This window comes from Danio rerio, chromosome 13, assembly GCF_049306965.1.
Source record: "Danio rerio strain Tuebingen ecotype United States chromosome 13, GRCz12tu, whole genome shotgun sequence".
Lineage (NCBI taxonomy): Eukaryota > Metazoa > Chordata > Actinopteri > Cypriniformes > Danionidae > Danio > Danio rerio.
The window spans coordinates 35035824-35062805 of NC_133188.1; the positions used below are offsets into that span (position 1 = coordinate 35035824).

Below are 26982 nucleotides of genomic sequence, written 5' to 3' on the forward strand. Positions count from 1 at the left end.
GGCCCTCTCCCATGGCAACAGGGTCACCTAGGCGGTTTGGGAACAGGTGACAATGCTCCTGTTTCCTCTCCTCATATACAAACTGTTCCAGTTATCTCTCTCACTCAGTTATTTGGGCCCGGTTTTCCCTTCTCTGCAAGAGGAGTCATGAACTGTAATGCTGAAAGAATGCCAATATATTGCTAAGATGATGTACTGTAAAAAAGGAGGATTTGTTTTGAGACACTTTTTTACTTTCAACAGTATACTCATATATTAAAAAGGGCTAAGAGAGTGGTCAAATTTATGGGAATTTCAATGGAAATCAACAAATTAATTAAGCTGGAAAGAAAGGTGTTGGAAAAACATTATTGGAAATTTCAAATCCCCAGCACTAACAACCAAATATACCAACAAGTCTCCAAAATGTTGGCGTAACTGTGGATGTAACAAAGCAAACCATTATCAAATATTTTGGGAATGTATGTATGTTCAAAAATACTGGAAAGAAATATACGGGAGACTCTTAAACATATATTTGAAGGAGATATTTCTCTGGAAAGTAAGTTGTCATATTGTGGCTGTGTAAATCCAGATACAGTAACTGCAGACAATAGTGCGTGCTCTCATGGCTGCCAGTAAAAAAGCAATCACACGCAAATGGCTACAGCAAGAGCGACCAACCTTAAATAATTGGATAGATGCAACTATTGAAATTTACACAATGGAAAAAAAATACTTTTGTGGTTAATTTAAAGAAGGATATATACCTGGGAAAATGGAGGAAATGGGTTGAATAAATTAAAGTTAGGAGACCTGATTTTGTTGCTATAAACAAATAGAAGATGCTCAACTGATAAATACATGCTAATATGTGTATACAGATATGGTTATATACAGCTGAAGTCTAAATTATTAGCCCCCTTTGTTTTTTTTCCTTTTTTAAAATAAAAACAAAGAGTAAATACATTTCACAGTATTCCTGATAATATTTTCTCTTCTAGAGAAAGTTTGTTTTATTTTGGCTTGAATTAAAGCAGTTTAGGTCAAAATTATTAGCCCCTTTAAGCTATATATTTTCCCGATAGCTTTCCCAGAGATGGGTTGCAGCTGGAAGGGCATCTGCTGTGTAAAACATGTGCTGGATAAGTTGGTGGTCCATTCCGCTGTGGCGACCCCGGATTAATAAAGGGACTAAGCTGAAAGTAAAATGAATTAATTAATTTTCCCTATGGTCTACAGCACAAACCATTGTTATACAATAACTTGCCTAATTACCCTAACCTACCTAGTTAATCTAATTAACCTAGTTAAACCTTTAAATGTCACTTTAAGCTGTATAGAAGTGTCTTGAAAAATATCTAGTAAAATATTATTTACTCTGTCATCATGGCAAAGATAAAATAAATTAGTTATTAGAAATTAGTTATTAAAGCTTTTATGTTTATAAATAAGTTTAAAAAAATCTCTCCGTTAAACAGAAAAACAGTAATAAATATATAGGGGGGCTAAGAATTCTGACTTTATCTTCACATTGTTATCCCCATCTGTATAATGAAGGTGGTCATTTGAGATTATTCTGGAAGGAAATATATTATGACGTGTTCTCACCCTGGATGTCTTTTAATTTAGATTCTCGTGCTTTTTATGCTATTTTTCTTTTTGTAATTTAACAGAATTTGAGTACTCTGTATAGTTAGTTCACCTGACTATAATGTATGTAAATTGTATGTCACTTAAGGTCACACAGAGATTCAAATGTATCTTGAAATATTGTAGGTTTGTTCTCAATTGATTTTTCACAATAAACATCAAATATAATAAAATAAAAAGAGCTTAGCACACAGTTTTCATGACTGTCTAAAGCACTTTAGTATGTGACAATTGTTTGTTTGTTGTTTGTTTTACATTTGGCCGTAACATTCAAACAGTGCATAGTTTCTCACCACACGTTGGGCACAGGAATCCAAGATTAATATTTCAGAAGCAGTGCTGACTATGCTCTGGAGCAGCGTTTCATAACCTCAGGTTTAAAGTGGAACAGATTCCTTTTCAAAATTTCAGGTGTGAAACATTTTTGCTCTCAAAGAAACACTCATAAAAAATATTTGTCCTTTATTTGCATTTGGCTCTACACCGTAAAAAATTTAGGATTACACACAGATTATTCATGATGTCCCAACACAAATTGTTTAAACTCCTTAACACATTTAAGTGGATTAAACATAAAACAATTGAGTTCTCCCCCAAAATCCTCAAGAACATGTTAAATAAGTAGTTTGAACAAGCAGCAAAAATATATTGTTTGTTTGTAAAAAAAGAAGGTCTTTTTCACAGTTGTACCACAGTTGCACTATAGCATATATCTGGCGGTCTAGTAAATTTTCTGCTAGTGTAATTAATTATTTTTTGTTTTTGTAGCTTTTTTAAACAATACATTTTTTATTTTTTCAATGAATGTGTTTATTACTGATACTTAACATGTCAGTGTTTGAATTCAAAGTGTCAAAAAGTGACAAAAAAATCAATTGGAATAAAAAATATGGTTTCATTCTCCAAAGTAAATTCAAAATATAAATAAATAAATTGAAAAAAATAAAAAACAAGCTTTTCAAACGATGAGAAAGCTAGAGCCTTTATGTTAAAAGATTCACAATCCATTTGTCCAATCAGTGACTGAGAACGCAAATATGCAAAAGAAAAGACAAGCTTGTAAGAGCTTTACAAAGTAACCCCCTCATCGAACATGATCCTGGATCAGCATCTTTGTTGATCCTGAAACAGTCAAATCATCCAGTCACATTTGAGGGATAGGTTTACAGTTAATGTCAACTCTAGGCTTAAAACAAGGGTCAGGGGCTTCTACCGTTTAGCTTTATTGACTTAGCATTTCTTTCTGATTTCAAGAATTAAGCAATCATGGTTAGGTATAAGGTTATATATTTGTTCTGCATTTTTGTGTCTTTTTTCTCTCTTACTCTCAAAAAATGACATGTGCTGTTTGTTCAAACTACTCATTTAAAATGAGCTGAATCAACACATTTCTTGAGGCTTTTTGGGACAACTTAATTGTTTTATCTTCAATCCGCTTCAATTTGTGTGGAATTTTTTACACTGTATATGTTACACTGTAAATTCTCCAAACCGCCAAATAATGTGACCCTAATAAGCTCTGCATTGACTTAAACCTAACCCTACATCCTAAACCTGGCCCAACCACTAGTGCCCTCTAGTGTGACCAAATTTGGCAGAATTCTTAAAACTGCTCTGATTGAGAGCCCCGCTATGCCTGTTAGTGTCATCTGCAACAGTCATTTACAAATCAGAGGGAATTTCTCTGTCTGTTTCTGGACCCCCTAACAGGAGACGGCAGGGCCTCCAGAAATCGCCCTCCTGTTTATTTGAATTTAGGAGTCTGAGACAAGAGCAGCTTGCTAACAAGCTCCAGACCACCAGGCATGTGCAAACGATCACCACTGATTTTCCAGCTCCCGGCCTGGCCTTTCTGTATCAGGTCTCTGCTTCCCTTCCCTTCCCTGGCTACTTAAATCTTTTTATTTGCATGTTTCCTGTCCGTCTGAATATTTAACGTCCACTGTAGACATAACATGAGAACGCAAACAAATCTCTCTCACAGTCATGAATGAAATCACTCGGCTGAGGCTGGATTTTCACTTTAAATATTTAATGGATCACATATTTCTGCTTCTTATTTTATTATTTATTTACAAAAATACATTATTGCTCATGCTAAAATATAATTTACACTGTATATTATTCACTTCACCCCTGCATCCTTATCATCTCTAATAATTCATCACCTCTGATTTATTAAAGTCATCTCTCAGTCCCAGAATGGCTGGACAGCTTTGTCATGAGATTAAATACTGCAGATGTCAAACCAGCACCAATGACAATTTAAAAAATGAAGGCCAACCAAAACGTTGACCTTCAGAAAGCATGAAGGCACAAAGAACAACCTCAAAATAAAGAACTGCTTCAGAAGTACACACTTTTCCATCCAAACATTCTGACAAACACACAACTTTCAAACATCTCTCACAAAAAATCATAAAAAGTTCCTCATTTACAACTGTGCTGACCTCATTTTAACATCTATTCAGACTTTTTTGTTCAGCAAAAGGTTAACAGGTTTTATTTTCTGTTGCTTGTTATTGCTTTTTAGTCGACATCCAATCCGACAGCAGATTAACATGATCTGCTTGAAATAATGGTGCACTGTAAAACCCGGAAGACTTGTTTAAAGGTGACCTATTGTGCTCATTTCACTTCTACTTGTTGATTTGTGTCCATGGTATGGGGTGTAAGCAACCAGCCTATAATAGTAAAAATCAACCCACTTATTTTTTAATACTAGAAATCAGAAGGAGTGTCTGAAAATACATTCCAGACTGTTTATGCAAACCTTGTGTTTTTGATGTAACATATTTTGCCAGTTAACACTGAATAAGATATGTAATAGATTGTCAGGATGTGAGAGTTAGCTTTCTGTGCATTTGGAAATAGTATATCTGGACAAACGCATGTAAATAAATGTTCGTAACGAGGAAGACATGTAGCGTCACATACAGTTGAAGTCAGAATTATTAGCCCCCTGAATTATTAACACCCCCCCCCACATAATAGTTTTAATAGCTCATTTCTAATAACTTATTTATTTTACCTTTACAGTAAATAATATTTTACCAAATATTTTTCAAGACACCTCTATACAGCTTAAAGTGACATTGAAAGACTTAACTAGGTTAATTAGGCAAGTTAGAGTAATTAGGCAAGTTTTTGTATAACGATGGTTTGTTTTGTTCACAATCCAAAAAAACACACATCAGTCTTTGTTGTTTACCATCAGTATATTTCCTGTTACTGTGTTTTTGCCTTAGTCTAAATTTGTTTTGTTTGTACTTTTGGATCAGTGGCTTGTTTATGACCTTATGACGGTTTTGACTATGATTTTGGATTGCCCTGTTTGATTCTTAATTTTTTCTATTTTTGTCCAGGGTTATTTGCACAAATATTTTCTTCAATAAATGATTATTAAGCTGCACTTGCTCCTACCTCTTGTTTTCGCCATGCCGAGACCCAAAAGTGACAATTTCTTTATTTATTTAATAATATTTATAAATAACTAGAAAACATGGCTTTATGATAACTAATCAGCATAATTCTTTTACCTTTTATAATGAACTTATTACAGTAAATACAAAAACAATCTCCTTTATAACAGAATGGAGTTGCATTGTCCCCTATTTGTTGAGTGACATTGTTTACATTTTAAAAAATCAGATTTATTTACAACATTTGATTGAAACATTTAATTTCAGTTAGCTTTTTTGTAGCTCAGCAATAAAACAAATAAAAAAGGTTACTTCAAACTAGAAATGACAATCTCTTTTAAAGGCATTCACTCCGACCACCTCCATCCTTCTCTCTCTTCTCAGATTAGATAGTGTGCCAAATCAAAGGTTACAATGGGCCAAGTTTGACTCATGGGCCCAACTTTGAACCTCTCTGATCTATGGAGTATTTTATTTTAACAAACAGTATAGGGCAAAATTATGTAATTATTCCTGTGCAATGTTTAATTTTTTTTCAAATATTTCTCAAGTGACATTTAATCGATTTACCAACTGTTCACATTATTTCTATAATATTTTTCTTCTCAAGAAAATTGTATTTGTTTTATATTGAACAAAGATAAAATAAATCTGTTATTAGAAATTAGTTATTAATACCAATATGTTTGGAAATATGTTCTCTCCGTTAAACAGAAATTGATGAATAAATATAAAAGAATAAAAATTTAACAGGAGGGCTAATAATTCTGACCTTGTAAAAAAGGCATAATAGGTGTCATTCATTTCAATGTTTTAATTGATCGGAATGACCTCAATACACCCAAATTGTTTGCATGTCCTATTAAAGAAGTAGTTAATATCATATTTTGTATACAGGTAATATCCTGAAGACATAGAACATCTGATATAGCATCTGCGATTACCAACCGTTCTGACTCATCCCCTAATTTGTGTAAGCAAACATTGTCTATTTGTTTTGATATCTGTATTATTTGTCTACTGTGCATATTATTTGAATATTATGGATGTGACTGAAAGCTGCAGTCAGTGTAATGACAATGCCACAAAGCCTGTCACAGATTTTGTATTTTGCGATCTGCATGAGAATTAAGTGAGGTTGAGCATGTGTGTGTTTCTATAGAGATGTGACCTTTAAGGTTGGACTCGTATGACACATGACCAGACATCCACCTGTCTGCTGAACTCAACTCTTCATGGCAGAAACTAGCAGGTGACTCTCATAAAACACACATGCGTCTACACTCCCTACTGTGACAGGAAAAGACGCAGAGGAAAAAAACAAGAGCTGTCTGGTGCATGTAGCTCCAAAACATTTGTAAACTCAAACGGAAGATATTATTATTAAATATAACAGAAGATTTCAAACTTTTTGATATAATGGACTACCAAGTGATCATTCCCCTTCTAGTAATCCCACTCTTAAAATATACATTGCAGGTATACACTCACCGGCCACTTTATTAAGTACACCTGTTCAACTGCTCATTAACGATAATTTATAATTGGCCAATCAAATGGCAGCAACTCAATGCATTTAGGCATGTAGACATGGTCAAGACGATCTGCTGCAGTTCAAACTGAGCATCAGAATGGGGAAGAAAGGTGATTTAAGTGACTTTGAATGAGGCATGGTTGTTGGTGCCAGACGGGCTGGTCTGAGTATTTCAGGAACTGCTGATCTACTTGGATTTTCACGCATAACCATCTCTAGGGTTTACAGAAAATGGTCAGAAAAAGAGAAAGTATCCAGTGAGCGGCAGTTCTGTGGGCCTTGTTTATGCCAGAGGTCAGAGAATGGCCAGACTGGTTTAAGCTGATAGAAAGGCAACAGTAACTCCAATAACTACTTGTTACAACCGAGGTATGCAGAAGAGCATCTCTGAATGCACAACACGTCCAAGCTTGAGGCGGAGGGGCTACAGCAGCAGAAGACCACACCAGATGCCACTCCTGTCAGCTAAGAACAGGAAACTGAGGCTACAATTGACACAGATTCACCAAAATTGGACAATAGAAGATTAAATAAAGTTGATCTGATGAGTCTCAATTTCTGCTGCGACATTTGGATAGTAGGGTCAGAATTTGGCATCAACAACATGAAAGCATGGATACATCTTTCCTTGTATTTATGTTTCATTCTGGTGGTGGTGGTGTAATGGTGTGGGGATATTTTCTTGGCACACGTTGGGCCCATTAGCACCAATTTGAGCACCGTGTCAACGCCACTGCCTACCTGAGTATTGTTGCTTACCGTGTCCATCCCTTTATGACCACAGTGTACCCATCTTCTGATGCTACTTCCAGCATAATAACGCGCCATGTCATAAAGCGCAAATCATCTCGGACTGGTTTCTTAAACATGACAATGAGTTCACTGTACTCAAAGGGCCTCCACAGTCACCAGATCTCAATCCAATAGCGCACCTTTGGGATATGGTGGAATGGGAGATTCATATCATGGATGTGCAGCCGACAAATCTGCAGCAACTGCGTAATGCTGTCATGTCAATATGGACCAAAATCTCTGAGGAATATTTTCAGTTCCATCTTGAATCTATACCAGAAGGATTAAAGCAGTTCTGAAGGCAAAAGGGGGTCCAACCCGGTGCTAGTAAGGTGTATCTAATAAAGCGGCCGGTTAGTGTTTATGTATTTATGTATAATGATACTGATAAATCTTAAGCTCATATATATTGTTTCAAATATATAGCTCATTATTAGCCCATGCTAGTTTTTTATATACAGTAGTCAACATTTGAAATGGATCAAAATCTTTCATCAAATTTGTCGTAAAACTATTGAACCACAGCAATTCTTTGTTAGGACAATTTTAAAAACTTTTCCTCTGAAAAAGATGACTTCTGTATTACGTATTATCATAGTATGACAAGTATAGAATATTTATAATGTTAGTACAGATATTTATTAGTGGTAATTTCATTCATTCATTTTTGTCCCGCCTTTATTAATCAGGGGTCACCACAGCGGAATGCACCACCAACTTATCCACCATAGGTTTTACGCAGTGGATGCCCTTCCAGCTGCAACCCATCACTGGGAAACTAGTGGTAACTTTTTTTTTTACAATTAATTTTTCTTTTTTGTTATATTTGTCATATTTTTTATATTATATTTTTGTAAACTCTCCTGCACTTTCAGTTCAAAAACCCCTGTTATACACAGCTTCTGATATAACATGTATAGATAGTTTTATAAATGTAATCTATGTGGGAAAATATTGATCACAAAGAAATAAGAACAAAAACACTTTGAAACTCTATAAATAGGACTTTGCATAGATTCTCCAAACCAAAGCAAACTGGACAGATTCACCAAAATAATTTAATACTTTACAATACACAAAACAAGAGTCTGAAAACATAAAAAATCTCAATCAATAATCCAAAATAATGTTTGAGTTAATGTTTTCCAAATAATGATTTTCAGTATTTTACCTTCTTCTCCTCTTAAGTTCAAAGGTCGGTCATCTCTTCCTCTAAATGCACAGTTTTTAGTTTTGTCAGTTGTTTTTCCTCTTCTTCCTCCATTTCTCCCTTTCCTCCCTCAGAAACAGCACATAGGAAGTCTCCATTTACGCTGGAGGTCATGTGGTCAGTGTGACCTCTGAACTCTGTGGGCAGGTCCGTTTGGGCCAGTAAGGGCGAGCTGTGCGTGGGGTCAGATGAGTAACCCAGGTGGTAAAGGAATCCTCCAGGAGGCTCCAGTGGCTCCTTCTTGACGGCAGACAATGTGTGAATGTTGCCCAGGCTGTAGAGTGTGCTGCTGGGCTCCAAAGAGGTGAGCTGGAGCCGCTCCTGACACACTGGAGAACTGCAGTCAACAACACCTGACAGATGACAGAGAGATCCGTGAGAAATGATTGAAGATAAGAGAGATGATACATTTCTTACTTCATTCATTCATTTCTTTTCCTTCAGCTTAGTCCCTTTATTCATCAGGCATCATCACAGCAGAATGAACCGCCAACTTATGCAGCATATGTTTTACAGAGCGGATGCTCTTCCAGTTGCAACCCAGTATTGGGAAACATTCATACACACATACACTAAGGCCAATTTAGTTTATTCAATTCCTATAGAGCATATCTTTGGGCTGTGGGGGAAACCCGGAGCACCCAGAGGAAAACCCACACAAACACTGGGAAAACATGCAAACTCCACACAGACATGCCAACTCTCCCAGCCGGGACTCAAACCAGCGACCTTCTTGCTATGAGCACAGTGGTGCAGTGGGCAGCACAGTCGCCTCACAACAGGAAGGTCGCTGGTTCGAGCCCTGGCTGTTTCAGTTGGTGTTTCTGTGTGGAGTTTGCATGTTCTCCCTGGGTTCGCGTGAATTTTCTCCAGGTGCTCCGGTGTCCACCACAGTCCAAAGACATGCGCTATAGGTAAATTAGATATGCTAAATTGGACAGTGTATGTGTGTGAATGAGCTTGTATGTATGTTTCTCAGTGAAGGGATGCAGCTGGAAGGGGATCCGATGCGTAAAACATATGCTTGATAGGTTGCCGGTTCATTCCACTGTGGTGACCCCAGATAAATAAAGGGTCTGAGCCAAAAAGAAAATGAATGAATAAGAATATGGAATCCTAAATATTAAGCAGCACAGCTATTTTTCAGAATTGATAATAACAAGAAATTTTTATAAATAAAATAAAATATAAAAATAAAATAATGGTTACACTTTACAATAAGGTCTCAATAGTTAATATTTTTAAAGTGTTTTATTACATGGAATAATATTGAACATGGAATAATATTGAACAATACTTGTACGGCATTTGTTCAATATTTACTAATGCATTATTAAAATTTCAATTCATGATGTTTAACATTTGTTAATGCAATGTGTGATAATAAAACAAATTTATTTCCATTAACTAATGTTAACAAAGAGGCATTGATGAATTATTGTTCATTGTTTGTTCATGTCAGTAAATACATTAACTAATACAACCTTATTGTAAAGTGTTACCAAAATAATAATAATTAGTTATAATAATGGATTACTGCTTTTTATTTACATGATGAGCATTAGAGAAATTTAGAAAAAAAATCTATCAATAAATATTGTGTCAGATTGGGTGGCGCAGAGTGTAGCTCTGTTGCCTCACAGCAAGAAGGTTGCTGGTTCGAACCTCAGGCATGGGTCAGTTGGCATTTGTGTGTGGAGTTTTCGTGTCCTCTCCGTGTTTGCGTGGGTTTCCACCAGGTGCTCCGGTTTCCCCCACAAGTCCAAAGACATGCGCTATAGGTGAATTGGATAAGCTAAATTCTCTGTAGTGTATGAGTGTGAATGAGAGTGTATACTGTATGTGTTTCTCTAGTGATGGGTTGCAGTTGGAAGGGCATCCTCTGTGTAAAACATGTGCTGGATAAGTTGGTGGTTCATTCCTCTGTGGCAACCCCTGATTATTAAAGGGACTAAGCCGAAAAGAAAATGAATGAATAATTATGTCAGATACAGTGTATTGGGTTTTCAAGACTTTAGTACTATTAATATCCTCACTAAATATGACATAAGGCAAATTTTATTACCCTAACATTATACCTGTAAATATTATCAAAATGAGTTTTTCGTATTGCATATTTAATTATACTATTTTATAATACTAAACTACTATACATTATTCAATTGTTCATTTTCTTTTCTGCTTAGTCCTTTTATTAAACCGGGGTCGCCACAGTGGAATGAACTGCCAACTTATCCAGCATGTTTTACGCAGCAGATGCCCTTCCAGCCGCAACCCATCTCTGGGAAAACAATACTATACAATACTGTATAATTAATAAATAATAATATGAAGAGTTCAGGTGCAAAATCATTTAAATGCTGTCTGGAATTTACTTTTTAAATGAGCATTTTTATGAGGCTCCTGTATGTAGGTTCAGTAATTTCACTTTAATGGCAAAAATAGCTTATTTTTGAGGTCTTTAAAGTAAAATAACTTAACATTAACAAAGAAAGCTGAGAAAAATGCTAATGTTTGATGGATATTTCAGCTGGCACTTAGATGTTTTTGCATCTGAACTCTTATGGAAAACACCCATACACTGTCATTCACACTCATACACTACGGCCAATTTAGCTCACCCAATTCACCTATAATGCATGTCTTTGGACTTGTGGGGGAAACTGGAGCACCCGTAGGAAACCCATGCGAACATGGGGAGAACTTGCAAACTTCACACAGAAATGCCAACTGACCCAGCTGAGGCTTGAACCAGCAACCTTCTCGTTGTAAGGCGACAGCACTACCCACTGCACCACCGCGCTGGCCTATTTTAATTTTATGAAATTTTATTAGATTTCTAGAGCCCTGGCCAAAGCGTCAATCAATCAATCAATCAATCAAAAAAAAAACTAAACATAAATGGCATCACATTTAACATTCCTATGGCCCCAAATCAAACCTTACAGCAGCGGTTCTAATACTTTTTTCACCAAGAACCACCTTAGAAAAAAAATTGTCTCTCCAAGTACCACCATAATGACCAGTATTTAAATACAGAGTAGCGTATTAGGCTTAATAAAGCACCTACAGCTATACACAGTTCAAAAACATGGCAGATTAATTCCTATTGTTATGAATATTTATTATTGTTTTAATATTTATTATTATAAACTAAAACATTAAAAATAAATAAATCATCAACGTGTGCTTTTGAAAGTTAATTAAAAATGGCATTGTTCTTAAAGTAAACAGAAAACTGCTGTGCTTAAATATAAAGTATTGACATATATTAGCCTACTCATCAAAACCTGGAAATGTTCCTTGGACCTCATAAATATCGTCATATTCATATATAAACTCTTTTTGATAAATTTTGAAATATATGGTACATGTTATATATATGACTTATTTGTATATCTTTAAAATCTAAACAGTAACTTGTATTTTAAATTAATGATTTGTATTTACATATTTAAATTAGAAATTAGATCTGCTTACTGGGTGTTAAAGTAGGCTTTCTGTGTCAGAAAAGTGATTAAACTTAGCTGTCAACATTGGGATATAAAAATACGGGATGCGCCCCCAACAACTGTTACAAATATGGGAAGGAAGTTAACTTCAAATGATAGAATACATAACAAACATTAAAAAATTGAAAAAAGAAAAAGGTTTCGTCTAATAAAATCAATTTACTGATCACATCTGTGTTATCGTATGCGTTAAAAGTGTGTTTATTTTTTTTACTTTTAATTATTCAGCGATTCCTCCATGTACTACTAGAAGGAAGCCTGCGTACCACCGCGTACATGTACCACAGTTTGAGAACCACTGACCTACAGTAAACAAGCATATTTTATTTAGACTAGTCTTTAAAAGACGTTTCAAAATGATTTAAAATTACATGATAATCCTGCTCATCACATAACAGGAAGCATAACAGAAGGTAGTTTTATTAATAACTAATAAAATTATTAACTATAAATAAAAGTAGTATAATCACAAATACGTATTACAGAAATAAAAAACAATAATAATCACAAAAGAGGTGTATTTAACAACCTCTAAAATTAAACATTGTATATATTACATATAACTTAATGTAATTATATTAAATTTAATATAAATTTTATTTAAATTTAGAAATATCAATTTATTGTATGCACTTGCAGACAAAAACAAAACAAAACAACCTGTGGCCTTCGCATCCAGTTTAAAGGAACAATGTAACAATCAGTAATAGAGTTTAGGAAAGCTCACTCACCCTGTGTGACTGATGAGGGTGAAGAAGATACTGTGAGTTGCAGGGAGGGAAGTACAACCTTGTTTCCTTCAGTAACCAAACTATAACTATCAATCTGCAAGCCATTAGATGGAGTGATGCTGAATGCTGAACCAATAGACGGTGCTTGGTCCTGCACCGAAACGTCCTTCCTCAAATCTTCTTCTTTCACCTCTACATCCGTCCCATTGACACTGCAATGAAATGAAGAGTAGGCCAGTGCAGGGTCTGCCGTTCCCCCTTTCTCCTGTGCTGCACCGTCCATCTCCACATCTGTAGGTCTGCAAGCCAAAGACTGGAGTCCCAAATTCATGCCACTGAACAAGACGTGTCCCGTGGAGGAGAGAAATGAAGGGGTGCCGTTGTGGAAAACAGAGGCAGGTGAGTGAACTGAGACTCCGTTGAAGATGACGGAGGGTGGAGAGATAGAGGTCCTGCTGTCTGCAACCTGCTGGACGATCACTCCGGCGTCCAGAGAGCCGGAGCAGAGAGGCAGAGCTGTGTTACTCACTGGCCCATCAGCGCAGGTGGACATCGGGCATGGAGAGAGAGACTCCTGACCTTTACTGCTCTCATCCTCCGTACTGTGATTTCCATCCGACTCGCTGAGAGAAAGAGTAAAGGACAGAGAGGTCAGTAGACTTTCTCTCATTATATAAGATGTCGACTTGGTCCATATTCTTAATTACAAGTGCAAGTTATCAGGTAATTTGGTAAACATTAGTATTAGATACCAAAAAGTGAATAAACAAACTAATTTAATTGACAAATAAGACAAATAGTTGTCTTAAATTAAATATTAATAAGACCAAAGAAATGATTGTTGATTTTAGTAGATATCCGCAACAAACGGTGCCAGTGATTATACAGGAGTCAGCAATTGAGATTCTTTTATCGTATAGGTAACTGGGTATATATCTGAATAACAAGCTCGATTTGTCTGAAAATACAACTCGAGTGTATAAGAACGGTTAGAGTCGCATTCATTTCTTAAGACAACTGAGGTCCTTTGGTGTGTGTCAGACACTGTTAAAGACTTTTTATGATTCTGTGGTGTCTGTGATTACCCACTATAGAAGAGATTGCACATGATCGGATGATGGACATATTTGTCAGTATGATGAGCCATGATATTCATCCCCTTTTTGAAAGAGTCCAAGCATGTGCAAGCTCCTTTAGTCCAAAAGTAATTCAACCCCGGTGTTACAGAGAAACATACAGGAAGTCTTCTTTACCTACAGTGATCAGATTGTATAATCAAAGTCAAAGATGAATTATGCTGAATTGTATATTAGATATGGACGAGTGTCAACTCGTTGTTTGAAACTAAGGTGTGCAGTTTGAATGTAATTTTATTATTGTTTTTATATTTATGTAACTTATTTTATATATCTTTAGTATGGAGAGCTCTGCTGTGACGTGAATTTTCCATTTGGGATTATTAAAGTCAAACAAACAAACAAACAAACAAACAAACAAACAAACAAACAAACAAACAAACAAATATACTTTAAAATGTGATGTGACAAAACAGTGGTCATAAAAAGCTGTTGAGATTGAGAGCTTGCTCAATTCAAATAACCTGAAATCATAGGCTTTTCTACACTAGCTTAAGCTGATTCTTTTTGTCATTAAATTTTATTAATCAACACTTCTTAACATTTATACTACTTTATTCATTTTATATGTTTTATTTTGTTTAGCTAAACTGAACAGGATTTGGACCCACAAAATATATACAATTTTAGTCCACTTGACTAACTAGTTTTACTTATTTTCAAACAAAATAAATACATTTAGCTTGAATAAGCTTTTTTACATTTTATAGTCCTTAAAGAGGCAAAATTATACGTTAACCAACAAAAGTGTTGGTCAAAAGTGTGTGAGAGAACTAAACAAAACAGTTTTTTTTTTTTTTTACATTATACATAATTTGACAAGTATTTACCAGTATTTACAAGTATAACATAGCTCTATGCATGCCAGGTTTCAAAATCACCTTATTTAAAATTTAAAAATAATTGTAATAAATCTGGGAAATAAATAAATAAATTCATGATATTTTTTAAATGTCTGCAATTTGCAAACTATGGCATGTCTGGAATTTTTATGTATCTCATATGGTCCAAAATGGACGCTAATGTGTTATGATGGCTAACAAAAAATGAGGAATTCCAGTTTCACGCTCAATTGAACAAAACCAACTAAATCACAATCATCAACAACAACAAAAACAACAACAACAAAAACTAATACAAATTCAACTACACTCTCAGAACAAGTGGTACAATGTTGTACTAAAGAAGGTACAAACCCTTGTCACTGGGGGAGTACCTTTTTATGGGACAGAATTGTACCTTAAAACAAAGAAGCAAATTTGTACCATTGCAGTTTGTACATTTAAGGACATGATTCGTACCACGGGAAACCACAATGTCCCTTTGGTTTTTAAAACCTGCAGATACAATATTGTACCTTCATCAAAGGTACAAATCTGATCCATAAAAGTGTCAAACTCAACAGTGTTAAAAATGCCTACCAAACATTTATTTAAAATGCCTTAAATGTTTAGTTTGTTTTACCAGTTGTTTAGTATTATTGCATTATAGAACTTAATAATGAATGTTAATACATGTTTTATACATTAAATGATTATTGTTTTAATATGGAAATTATTCATACAATCACTTTGGCTTTCCAGTAATGTTTATTATTGTGATATTATTTGTGATAAAGAAGGAGTTGTTTAACACTTATGTACATTTTATGTGAAAACAATTGTGTACCTTCATTTCATCATACCATAAAAGGTGCAGAACAATATCATAAGAGGTATTTTCTGTACAATATACTGTAAGGTACATTTTTACAAAGGTACAAAGCTGTTCCTTAAGGAACATTATTTGTACCACCGTGTACTTTTTTTTGAGTGTGTAGAATGGGCAAGTCCTCAGGTTTCTTTCTACAAATAATTGATTTGTATAGACCCCCTAAAGATGTGGCTGTGAAAATACATTTTAGATAGAGGTCCCTTTCTCGTTTGTTGTGATTGTGATCTAAACTGTCTGAAAGGAATTGTCAAAATTCATTTTAATTCATCAAACAAAATAATCTTAATGACGGTTATTTCCTGTATGGCTTGCTGAAAGATTTTTATTGCATATTTAAATAACTGTTTTGACGATGTTGAAGTAAGCTACTGTATGCAAAACACTCACAGTGACGCCTTAAGAACTATTGGCAGAATACTGACTAATGAACGAAATTTTCCTTCTGCAAAAACAGTGGCCTGTATGAGCGCATGGTGACGCAGCTACAGGAAGATGTAGACGGGAGCGCGCACAGACAAATGGAGAGGTGAGTATCCACTTCACACCGCGGGACCCCCGAGATCAGAGCCTTGATGTGTCAGCGGTAATCCTGTCTACAATACAGACTCTTTTACGCATTCACGCACGCTCGCCATTTGGCGCAATAAGTCCTATGGCGACACTAGCCCGCGATCACAGCATGACTTCACAAATGGTCAGTTTTATGCCCACAGTGTCCTACGCCAAACGGAGGGCCGTCGGCGACGAGAGGTTAAATTTAGCTGATATTTCACAGTCCGATACTGCGCGATTCATCCACTGACGATATTTCACAGCGACTTCAGCTGTTCGGACATAAATTCGTAGTTGAGAGAGAAGGGCGCGATTGGTGAATGACTGGAGCAGCTGTTGACTCCGACAGGACCTCCACAACTGTCCTGTTTCTCTTCACAGTCAGCCGAAAGATTTTGACGTTTAAGTTTTTAGTGTTGGTCATTTGATAGTTCACCAATGAAAATTATGCCATCATTTATACATCAAGCCTCTATCTTCTGTCGAATAGCTACACACAATTATATAGGGGAGTGGTAACTAGACTGCTGGTACCCACTTCCAGCTTCTTGTTTTTACCTAATGTGGAATTCGTGGCACCGCAACTGTCTGAATTGTTCACACATTATTAAAAAATAGACAATAATATAAATATCAATAATAAATTGCTGCAGATGAATCTAATAGAACAGAGGATCCATACTGAATTGGGGCTCCTATAGGTCTATTTAGGCTAGAAACGCCTGGCATTGCCTATAAATATGACGCATTTTCCTCACAACCCCCACTTTTGGCATTGAAGAAAAACCCACTATAACAGAAAAGGGTTTTAGTGATAGCACTGCAGCCGCGGTTAGCACTTAAATAGAACTAAAGGATACATTTATTTAGTGTTTTTCTGTAAATTACGCTTCAAATGCCCCAATTCCCACGAGTCACAAAATTATGATTATTAATGACAAAACATGATCAAAACGCTTCAGACAGCATGAGACATCATGTTTCTGTGAACGGAAAAATGTATTTGTTTGAGGGAGGTCACGTTCACCAGGTGCGCTGAGCTTTGTTCACAAAGAGAAAAACATTAAAGTGAATCCTGTATTACCAGTGCGTATTTATGTGTGTGCGTTAAAGCAGAGTGCTGAAGAGGAGGTTTTCCTATCCCCTCTGGCTAAAAAGAAAAGTAAATAGTTGAGAGTAATTTATGTGGTGAGGCAAACCTTACGCGTCAATGGATCCTGAGTAGCTGCTCACTCAAAAATAAACACACACATCCACACGAGGCGGTGACTCACGCGATATACATTTTACGCACATATTTGGATGTGTATAATGGATAATGTCTTTAGAAATGCCCTTGAGCGCATAATTTTACTACATTGTTTAAAAATATAGAATTAAATGTTGTAATTAAAGATTTACCCAAATGTTAAAGAATTGGTAAAGTTTGCACGCAGAAAACCATGACATAGTAAGAACTGCTTCATCTCAATGGTCTTGCCAATAAAAGTTCTTCTGTGTAAACTTTTTGACTGTTCATATATTCTCAACTAAAAGAGTAGACTATTTTTTCTAAACTTTCCTCACCTTTTGGACTGCGTCTCTGATGGGTTTCTGTCTCGCTGCCTCCTGTTTTTGAACCAGTTGCTGACTTGTGTCAAGGACAGTCCTGTGATCTTGGCCAGATTCCTCTTCTCGGCCGGGGACGGGTACCGGTTCTGCTTATAGAGATCCTTCAGCGCGTTCCTGGAGCGCTCTTTGAAGCAGTACACCGTCTCCTCTCCATCCCAGATGGTCCGGGGTAGGGGAAACTTTCGTCGGAGGCGATATTTATCTACTGCTCCCAGCGGTCTACCGCGGGCCTTCTCCGCCTCCGTGTACCGGGCTTTGTACCATAAGTCCTGCAGGGCAGAGTGACACGAGGGGCTGAAGCTGTGGCTCTCCAAGATGCTGTAAAGCTCCTGGTAGCGCGCCTGGTGGAAAGCCACGAGTGCCTGAGCGCGGAGGATACTCTCGTTACCGCGCAATAAGTCGCTCTGCGGGAGAGACCACAGAAAACGGGCGAGTCGGTCCACGTTGCCCCCCTGCTGAAGCGCCTCGCAAACACACGCAACCTGCTCCGGTGAGAAAGCCAAAGAGGTCGCGGTTACTGCGGGCGAACTGTGCGCAAACAAAGAGTCCATAGTTGGCATCTTGCGCGCCGGTGGAGAGGTCTGCTGGCCCACGCGCATCCCAGTGGCCACCGGACTGTCCAGAGTCAGGAGTTTGACGTGCTCCTGATTGGCCGTGGAGCTCTCGAGAAGCTCCGTGTACTTCACATTTTCCTTTTTGATGTCGCCTGGCACTGTCACTTCACTAGAGGAAACAGACATTGTTTTTGTTCTTCACCTCAGATTCCTTTAGTCCGTCACCCCGCCTCGTTTCTGCCCAAGCTGATCAGGTTACCCGTGCGCCATGCGAGTGATATCGGGTGTCTTTGTAAGTGGATAGCTTTCCCCTTTCGCTCCAGCAGCGTGACTTGTTCTCAGTCCGATAGTTTGGAGGGACGCACATGATTGGCTGCTCGGAATTTCAAAAGGGGCGGGGCGATCTTAGCTTCAAGGCGAATCCATTGAAATAAAGCTGTCAATCAGCCGTGACGCGCTGCCGCGGCTCACCTGCGCTATAGGTGAGATCTCATTCGAGGCTTTTGTCCGCTGCTGAGTGTTTACTCTGGGCTTAACAGACTCAGACTGCTTATACAACAGACACTTCAAACGACACAGACATTAACAAAACGACAAGCCCTACCCCTTAGTTCATTTTCCATGCGTTTGAAATTTGGATCTTGCTCTACTAGGTTTTTCTGGTAAAAAAAAGTTAGTTAAAGCTTTCTAAATCAGTTCTTTTAAAGTGTGTACAAATAAGTGTGTGTGTTTAGTTTGTTTGCTATAGAAAAAAGGGACCACTTGAAAAATTCTCACTTCTACCGGATTCATATATGGTTTTGAGTAAACTGTTTAATATTGGTTTTAATCTCTATATTTTTCTTTCTTTCAGAAAATGATCTGGTCAAAATAAATGTTTTTCTATTTTTTCAGTCATTGTATTTTCATGTCTTCTGAAGTTAAAACACTGGGATGTCCAAACATTTAAATAATCACGTCTGAAATCACAGCATCTTTTTTGTGTTACAATTAGTTAAGTATTTTACAGTATTAAACTAAAATGTATTAGCCTACATAGTACAAAACTACTGTAAACTGAGAATTATCAACTGGTCACCTATTGTTTCCATTGCTGTATCCAATTAGGTCCCTATTCCCAATCTGACAACACTTATGAAGCATCTATCTATCTATCTATCTATCTATCTATCTATCTATCTATCTATCTATCTATCTATCTATCTATCTATCTATCTATCTATCTATCTATCTATCTATCTATCTATCTGTCTGTCTGTCTGTCTGTCTGTCTGTCTGTCTGTCTGTCTGTCTGTCTGTCTGTCTGTCTGTCTGTCTGTCTGTCTGTCTGTCTGTCTGTCTGTCTGTCTGTCTGTCTGTCTGTCTGTCTGTCATCTTTTTGTCCGTCCGTCTGTCCGTCCGTCCATCCATCCATCTCTCTCTGTCTGTCTTTCTGTCTGTCTGTATTTCTATATATCTATCTATCATTCTGTTAATTCGTCTATCTTTCTATCGCTCTGCCTCTCAGTTTGTCCATCCTGTCTAGAATAGATGAAGTTCACAAGTGCGCAGTGTTTGTGTGGGAACGAATGTATTGCGCATGTTTGTTTCCACCAGGAGGGTTTTATATGTAACACGCGACTGGATGCCGAAGACAGCGCTGCAGAGTGCATTGATCACTATTTATTCTCTTCCCGAAGGATTCTAAAATAACAATAAAATGGATGATCAGGGATGCCCGAGGTGCAAGACGACAAAATACAGAAACCCGTCTCTGAAGCTGATGGTGAATGTGTGCGGACACACGCTGTGAGTACCTGCTGTCAGATTTCATGGCCAAAGCTTGGCAAAAATGAAACCTTTACACAACCAGAAGTGAGCCTTTATGGGTGTGTGTGTGTGTGTGTGTGTGTGTGTGTGTGTGTGTGTGTGTGTGTGTGTGTGTGTATGTGTATGTGTGTGTGTGCTACAATTAAGTTGGCGTTTTAATCTGTAAAAGCAGTAAACGTGTTTTTCATTAACTTATTTTGTACTTAAACAACGGTAACAACGAATTAACCAGTTTTTACCCCAAATTGATGGTTTAAACATGGTATTTGAACATATTAAACATGGTTAATATATATCTGCTTCAGCTTATAGGAAGTTACCATGGTATTTTTTTGTTCTGCTTTAATAATAATGTTGTTAACATTGTAAAAATGTGCTTCAGGTTGTATAAAAGGCCTTCATTATTTTGACTTTAAATTTGACACACGAACTAGACTGGCAACAGTCAAATACCAATTCTGTCAACTGACCCATAACAGCTGTATTATAGTAATAACAATAACTAGCAACTGTATTATTTTGGTGGAAGTTGCTACTAAGGTAAAGACAGAAGAAGACCTTTCATTAACACTTTACAGTAAGGATACATTTGTTAACATTAGTTAATAAAACTGAATTAATGGTGAAAACCTTTATACAGAATTTATTAATCTTAGATGATTTTAATGCTTAACAACTCATTGCATTAAAAGTCAATTTGGGACTCAACTGTTTACATGAATGAAAACGATATTGCATTTAAGTTGTATGATAAAAATAACAATAATATATTAAATTCTGTAACAAATATAACTATTGTTTTTCCACTGTTCAGGGTTCAATGTTAAGGATTTTTTCTACTGGCCTGATTGGGAAAAGATTGTCAAGACATCATCTGTGGTGTGAATCTAGAATTTATAATATAATATTTAGATAAATATAATAATACATATTTATAATATAATAAAATAATTTAATACATGTAAAATGAGCAAAATTCAACATATTATGTAAACAAAAATAACAATATGAAAAAAGTGCAGGTATTTTATTGTAAAACAAAAGATGGCTGACTTGCCAAGCTGATGGCAAACGGCAAAACATCACTCTATTTTTATTTCGTTGTGTTGTACCCACATAAATGTCTGTTTCCAAGACGTTAGAAACATGTTTTCTTTTAGCTTCATAATTTTATGTTGCCATCTCTTTGCTTTTTCGAAACAGTTTCACAACATCCAATCAGATAAGAGCAACCAAAAAGCAATATGGGTGTTTATGGCTTCACAGAGAAGGTAGCATTTAAAGGCTTAAAAGCACAAACTCTCGATTCTAAGACGTCGAAGATGTATTTGCACGCAATTGAGAAATAGTTGCAGGCAAATAAACTTTAGTGACAAGGCAGCACAGTAACCATCCTGTCTACTGTCCTGAGCATCTCTCACGCTGGCCCTGAGCCATTGGGCAGTTCTTCATGTTGAGCCCTGCTGTTACAGTTTTTCTCAGTAGCTTTGGTCCGTTACTCACAACACCAGTGCATTTCTGCACAACAGTTAATGCATTTTTCAAAAAAATTAGTACAAACTGCAAAACCTAGCTGATAACATGCAAAAGCGCGTCACATTCTCAAAATGGATAGTTAATTCCTCAAAAGCAAGTATTCATGTCAATCAAAGTATCAGTGTCATCAAAATGAAAAGTTCTGACACCATTGTTTATGAACAAGATAGTCAAATGGCTTTGTCTTGTTTTCATTATGAAAGTTCACTCTGTACATTTTTTCAATGCAAAAAAAGTCAGATTTTGTTGACACTTCCTGAAAATGCTCAAGACAGCACTATATACTATTTGCACAGCCATTTGAAAACTACAGTAAAGTTAGACATCACTGCATTTAGTGAGTTATCTGAGTACAAGACACTGAATATGTATATTCACTATTTTACTGCATTTGCTCGTTGCAATTCTAATTTATTCACAGCATTGTGCAAAAGAATAAACACATCCTTATTTACAACAAACAGAAACTTACTTTTAGTAGAGCTGTGCACAACTGTAAACAATATTGCAGTACATATTGGAACTAAACCTACAACATACACAGGTCTGTAAATCATTTAAGAAATTGTTCAATTTTTAAGAAATTTTTTAGGAAAAGAAAGATTTTATTTTTTTAGTAAAATTTTCATGACAGATTTTGACAACTAGTTCAACATTTTTGTATGTAATGACTATGAGGAATGAAATGAGGACTATTAGTTTTTAGGGATGTAACGGTATCAGAACTTCACGGTACGGTAATACCTCGGTATGAATGTCACGGTACGGTATTTATTGAATCATTTACAGGAAAAAACAAAACTTATGAAAATACTCCAAAAAAGTGTCAATGACATACAAATGAGCCATCTATCTGTAAGCTTTGAAACACTTACTTCAATTTTAATAACAAAAAAATATTAAACCATGTAAAAAAAATAAAGTTTCAATTTAGTATTGTTGAAAACTCATCACATTCAACATTTAATCACTCACTCACTCACTTAGAGATGGGTTTTAAGGAAAATTATCATATAAATATAATCTGGTAAAAGCTGGTATCTCTGGGCATTTACAATGTCCCCTGCAACAGAAAAAAACCCTGTCATTTGGGACTGAGGTTTCTGGGACAGAGAGGTATGACTTGGCCCAGGTTGACAGCAGTGGGTAACGTTGTGCATTGTCTTTCCCCACTTGAGAGGACAAGCCATGAGTGAGATAGAGGTCTCATGTCTGCATCAATCTGAACAGTGTGCTGTGTTTCTGCAGTCCCCATGACTGTTATTAGTCGTATTCCCCAACTTGCAGGCACGTGCACACATAGGGCTCAACCTGTGCAGTGCACATGCCCTTTTTAGTCTTGGATAGAAAGTGCCCTTCCAAAATGATCAAAAGTGCCCCCGCGACGCGACATACCCTCCGTCCCGCCCTTCAGTAGGCGCGCGACAACACCACTCTTGAGTATGCGCGCTCAACCCCCCTCCCCGCTTTACAGTACGCGCGCGACAACACAGCTGATCAGAACGCGTGCGACAACACCGCTATTCAGTACGCGCGCGGCGACAACACCCCGCTTTAGGTTCGAACATTTCCAGCTCTTTTTCATCCCCGCTTCTAGCAGCACACTCCATTTCCGCATTACTTGATCTGTAGCGACAACAGACTGCAAGGTATGATGGCCAAGCCTGGGCTGATGGGAATTGTAGTTTCCGCTACCTCCCGTTCGCTTCATTCGCCTGAGCAAATTTTCTCAGAAGACCTATAGTTTTACTGAGTCATGCGATTACGGTAATATCGAAAAAAAATAATATTGCGGTATGACGGTATTTACAATACCGTTACATCCCTATTAGTTTTATATGGGATGACTATTCAGCATTTACAAGTTTCGTTAATTTTGACTGACGTGACATAAGCAAATGATAATGTTATAAATAGCAGAGAATCGTATAAAAGCAATTGATGCATGTCCAAAAGTATCTGCAATGTGTTGGAAGGAATGAGAAACTGCTACTAGGATGTGCACAAATGACTAATTGTTTTGAGAAATGCATTAACTGTTGTGCAAATGTAAATAGTGTTGTGAGAAATGCACCAAAGCCACTGAGAAAAACTGTAATGTTAGTTAATGCATTACTTAATGTTTACAAATGAGAACTCATTGTTAAATTTTACTTATTACTATTTTATCTATTTACTTACATGAAATTCTTTTCCAGTTTAATTAGTTAGAAAGTAACATTTCTTTACTCTGAAGGTTTATGCACAATAAAGCAATACAAATTCCTCCAAATACATTGGAAAAATTACATAGATTTTTTTGTATTTTCTGCAATTTACATTTTAATATGCATACAATTTCACAAGATTACTAAAGTAACCCTGTTGAGAGAGAATTCATATGCTGTAAAAAGCGATTAGGTCCTTTATACATTATGTACAGTAAGTCAAGCAAACTAATCGCTTTTTCCAGTGTAAAAGTTTTTTATTAATATAAAAAGATTTTATATTAATTAAGATGTTTTTGTTGGTGAGTTGATAAAATACTCCATAAAATATACAAAATTATAACAAAAATTAAAGCAAAAAAAAAACAAAAAAAAAAAAACAATAGAACAAAGATAAAATTAAAAAAGCGCCTTTATGGTTTTTGGTGGAGTCTAACAGTATTGCGTTCAATATTGAATTAAATCAATAATAAAATGTAAAATAACACCATGCCTTGATTGTGAAAATAATACTCACCTAATTAATCTTTGTGAAAGTGGCAAACTTTGTAATTTCTTGTACCCAAATGGTTTAAGTTCACTTAAAAACTCTAGTCACAGGCCTAGTCACACACAATTAGAATCTGTTAGATTAGCTTGTGATATATTAATCCAAACATGACGTTGCAGATCCTGCTATGTGAATATTGCAGATTGGTACAGTGTGATATTGATGCTGAAATTATATATTGTGCAGCCCTACCATATACATTGATTTACATGATATGTTTGAATGGGTGAATTGGGTAGGCTGATTTGTCTGTAGTGCATGTGTGTGAATGAGTGTGCGTGTTTCCCAGTGATGGGTTGCAGCTGGAAGGGCATCAGCAATAATTAAGAGGAAATATCATCATATGTTTATAGGCAATTCATTTAAATAAACGAGTGAAAACTCACAGATGTAGTGTAGTATGTCGATCCAATGGATGATATTTGTGTAAAGTCATGTGACTCCTCATGCTCTGAATGCCCTTGACCTGCAGAGGCTAAACAGACTCACAGTGAACTGCTGACCTGGGACTCCTATGAATGTTATAAATATATTACACGCTGATGACACACTGCTGGAGACAGTCCAGCACACACTCTTCTGGCCATTTCATGAGTTTACCTCTGTGTACAAAGAATAAGGATGAAGTAATTGTAGTTAATAAACTGTAGCCATGATTAAATTCAGTTGATGGAGTGGTCGGAGATGTTGCATGTGTGTTTCTGCAACTATGGGAACTTTTGGGTTTAGAGAGAAAATGAAAAGTGTAAAGGAATAACTCGCCTGTTAGTTTACTCACTCTCAGGCCATCAAAATTATAGGTGACCCTTTGTCTTTAGTAAGACATTAAAGAAAAGTTTTAGTTTTAGCTGTGGCTATTGGTACTTTAGGAAGAGGAAGAAAACATAAATACAGGCAAAACATATGTAATACCTGTGGCTCTTAAATAGTGCTGCATAATATTGGAAAAACCTGACATTGCAATATTTTATTTTTCTGCATTTTATATTGCGATATGAATAACATTTTGGCAGATGACTTGAATAGGTCTATTATTTAGAATAAAATCATTAAATTAGATTGATAGGAAATACATTTATAGAAGAGTGAATCAAAGAAATTGCAAGATTAAATCAATAAGATAAAAGTGAAATAAGTAGTCAGGTATTCAGGTACAGTAATACAATATTATACGATATTATCATATTTTGCCTTCGTAATGTAATATGATGTAATATATCACAAGAAGACCATCCACAATTTTTATCATGATATTTGTAAATAATAACAGAAAACTGCATCAAAAAGTTATAAGGTGTTTTTCTTTGAAGTGGAACAAATGGTCTGTGCAATAAACTAAAAACTATTTACAACAATATTTTTATCTTTAATCTGCAATCTTGGCAAACTCTCCTGAGAATTTTCTGGAAGATGTGGTTCCTATTGCATAATGCCACATTAAGTATTTCTGATATATAATGTTTTTAATTATAAGTGAGAAAATCGATGAAGTTAAATCTAAACGCAAAATACGTTTGTAGAACTCAGTTAAAGCTGTTTTATTTTTTGCTTTTTATTAGTTGTATTTTTTCTAAATTTATATTTCTAGACTCTGTTTAAATGTTTTTTATCAGAAACATTTGACATCTTATCATTTTAATTACATTTATTCTTTAATTTTAAGGAACTCTATTACATTTGTTTTGTTTGTCAAAAGCTTTATTGCTTTATCGTTTAAAACATAAAAGAAAAATTGTGGCATTATTCTTACGTTTTATTTACTTGGTTTTATTAAAAATAAACACATTTATTAGTATCAGTATTAGAATTATTATTATTTAATAATAATAATAATAATAAATAATAATAAATATGTTGTTATTATTACTACTGCTCTTCTGCTATCTGATATAAAATTGCAACAAGCCTCAAAGTAAAGACCTTGGTTAAAATAAATGCTAAATTTATTGATATTTTTGAGAAGACGTATGATTTCTATGACGTTAAGTTTTCTCATATTAAACTAAAATGTTTGTGAAGTGAATCTCATGTTCTCATAGCTATAACACAGATGCTGAAATACACTCTTAAGTATGTGTGTGCCTTGCTCTTCGTTCACACAGACAAGTAGATCATGTTTAGCTTCATATACAAATAGTCTTTTTATATTTAATATTCACAGTCTGTAGCTTACAATTCGATTTGATTAGGTTAAAGCATTACTTTTAAAGTATTGATCTAAAATTGATCATTAAAATTTCTTATTTAATTTTTTACTAGATTTCATGATTCTGCTTCATGTTTTCCACATCACATAATTCAATTTGAGAATTTAGAATCTGTTCAGAAATTACCCAAGTGACACAAAAGTGCCAGTGGTTGTACAAACATGCGTGTTTGTTTGGCGGATGCGAGTGTGTCCTCATGACCTGCAGTGAAGAGGGAAGGACACAAGTAGGTGTGTGTGTGAGAAAGATAGTGATGAGAGGGACACAGGTAGCT

General features: G+C 35.9%; 2 protein-coding genes across 2 annotated transcripts in view; one reads left to right on the plus strand and one right to left on the minus strand.

The window, feature by feature from the left end:
• Window positions 1–8420: 8420 nt before the first annotated feature.
• Window positions 8421–18699, minus strand: six4a (SIX homeobox 4a). The gene is made up of 3 exons (NM_131718.2): window positions 17801–18699; window positions 12834–13456; window positions 8421–8943 (listed from the first exon to the last, which is right to left on the minus strand). Exons 1-3 carry the CDS (start codon window positions 18583–18585, stop codon window positions 8570–8572), a joined length of 1782 nt encoding a protein of 593 aa, NP_571793.2. The 5' UTR covers window positions 18586–18699; the 3' UTR covers window positions 8421–8569.
• A 1298-nt stretch (window positions 18700–19997) lies between these two features.
• The window catches only part of mnat1 (MNAT1 component of CDK activating kinase), a 33646-nt gene continuing 26661 nt past the window's right edge, over window positions 19998–26982 (plus strand). The window contains 1 exon segment of the mRNA NM_001006100.1: window positions 19998–20187. Coding sequence (NP_001006100.1) covers window positions 20099–20187 — 89 coding nt within the window. The 5' untranslated portion in view covers window positions 19998–20098.

Coding starts and splice junctions, on each gene's coding strand:
- six4a (NM_131718.2), bottom strand. CDS start 18,585: ATGTCTGTTTCCTCTAGTGAAGTGACAGTGCCAGGCGACATCAAAAAG. Junction 13,457..17,800: donor TCAGAGACGCAGTCCAAAAG/GTGAGGAAAGTT, acceptor TCTTTCTCTCAG/CGAGTCGGATGGAAATCACA. Junction 8,944..12,833: donor ACCCTCATCAGTCACACAGG/GTGAGTGAGCTT, acceptor GTCATCTGTCAG/GTGTTGTTGACTGCAGTTCT.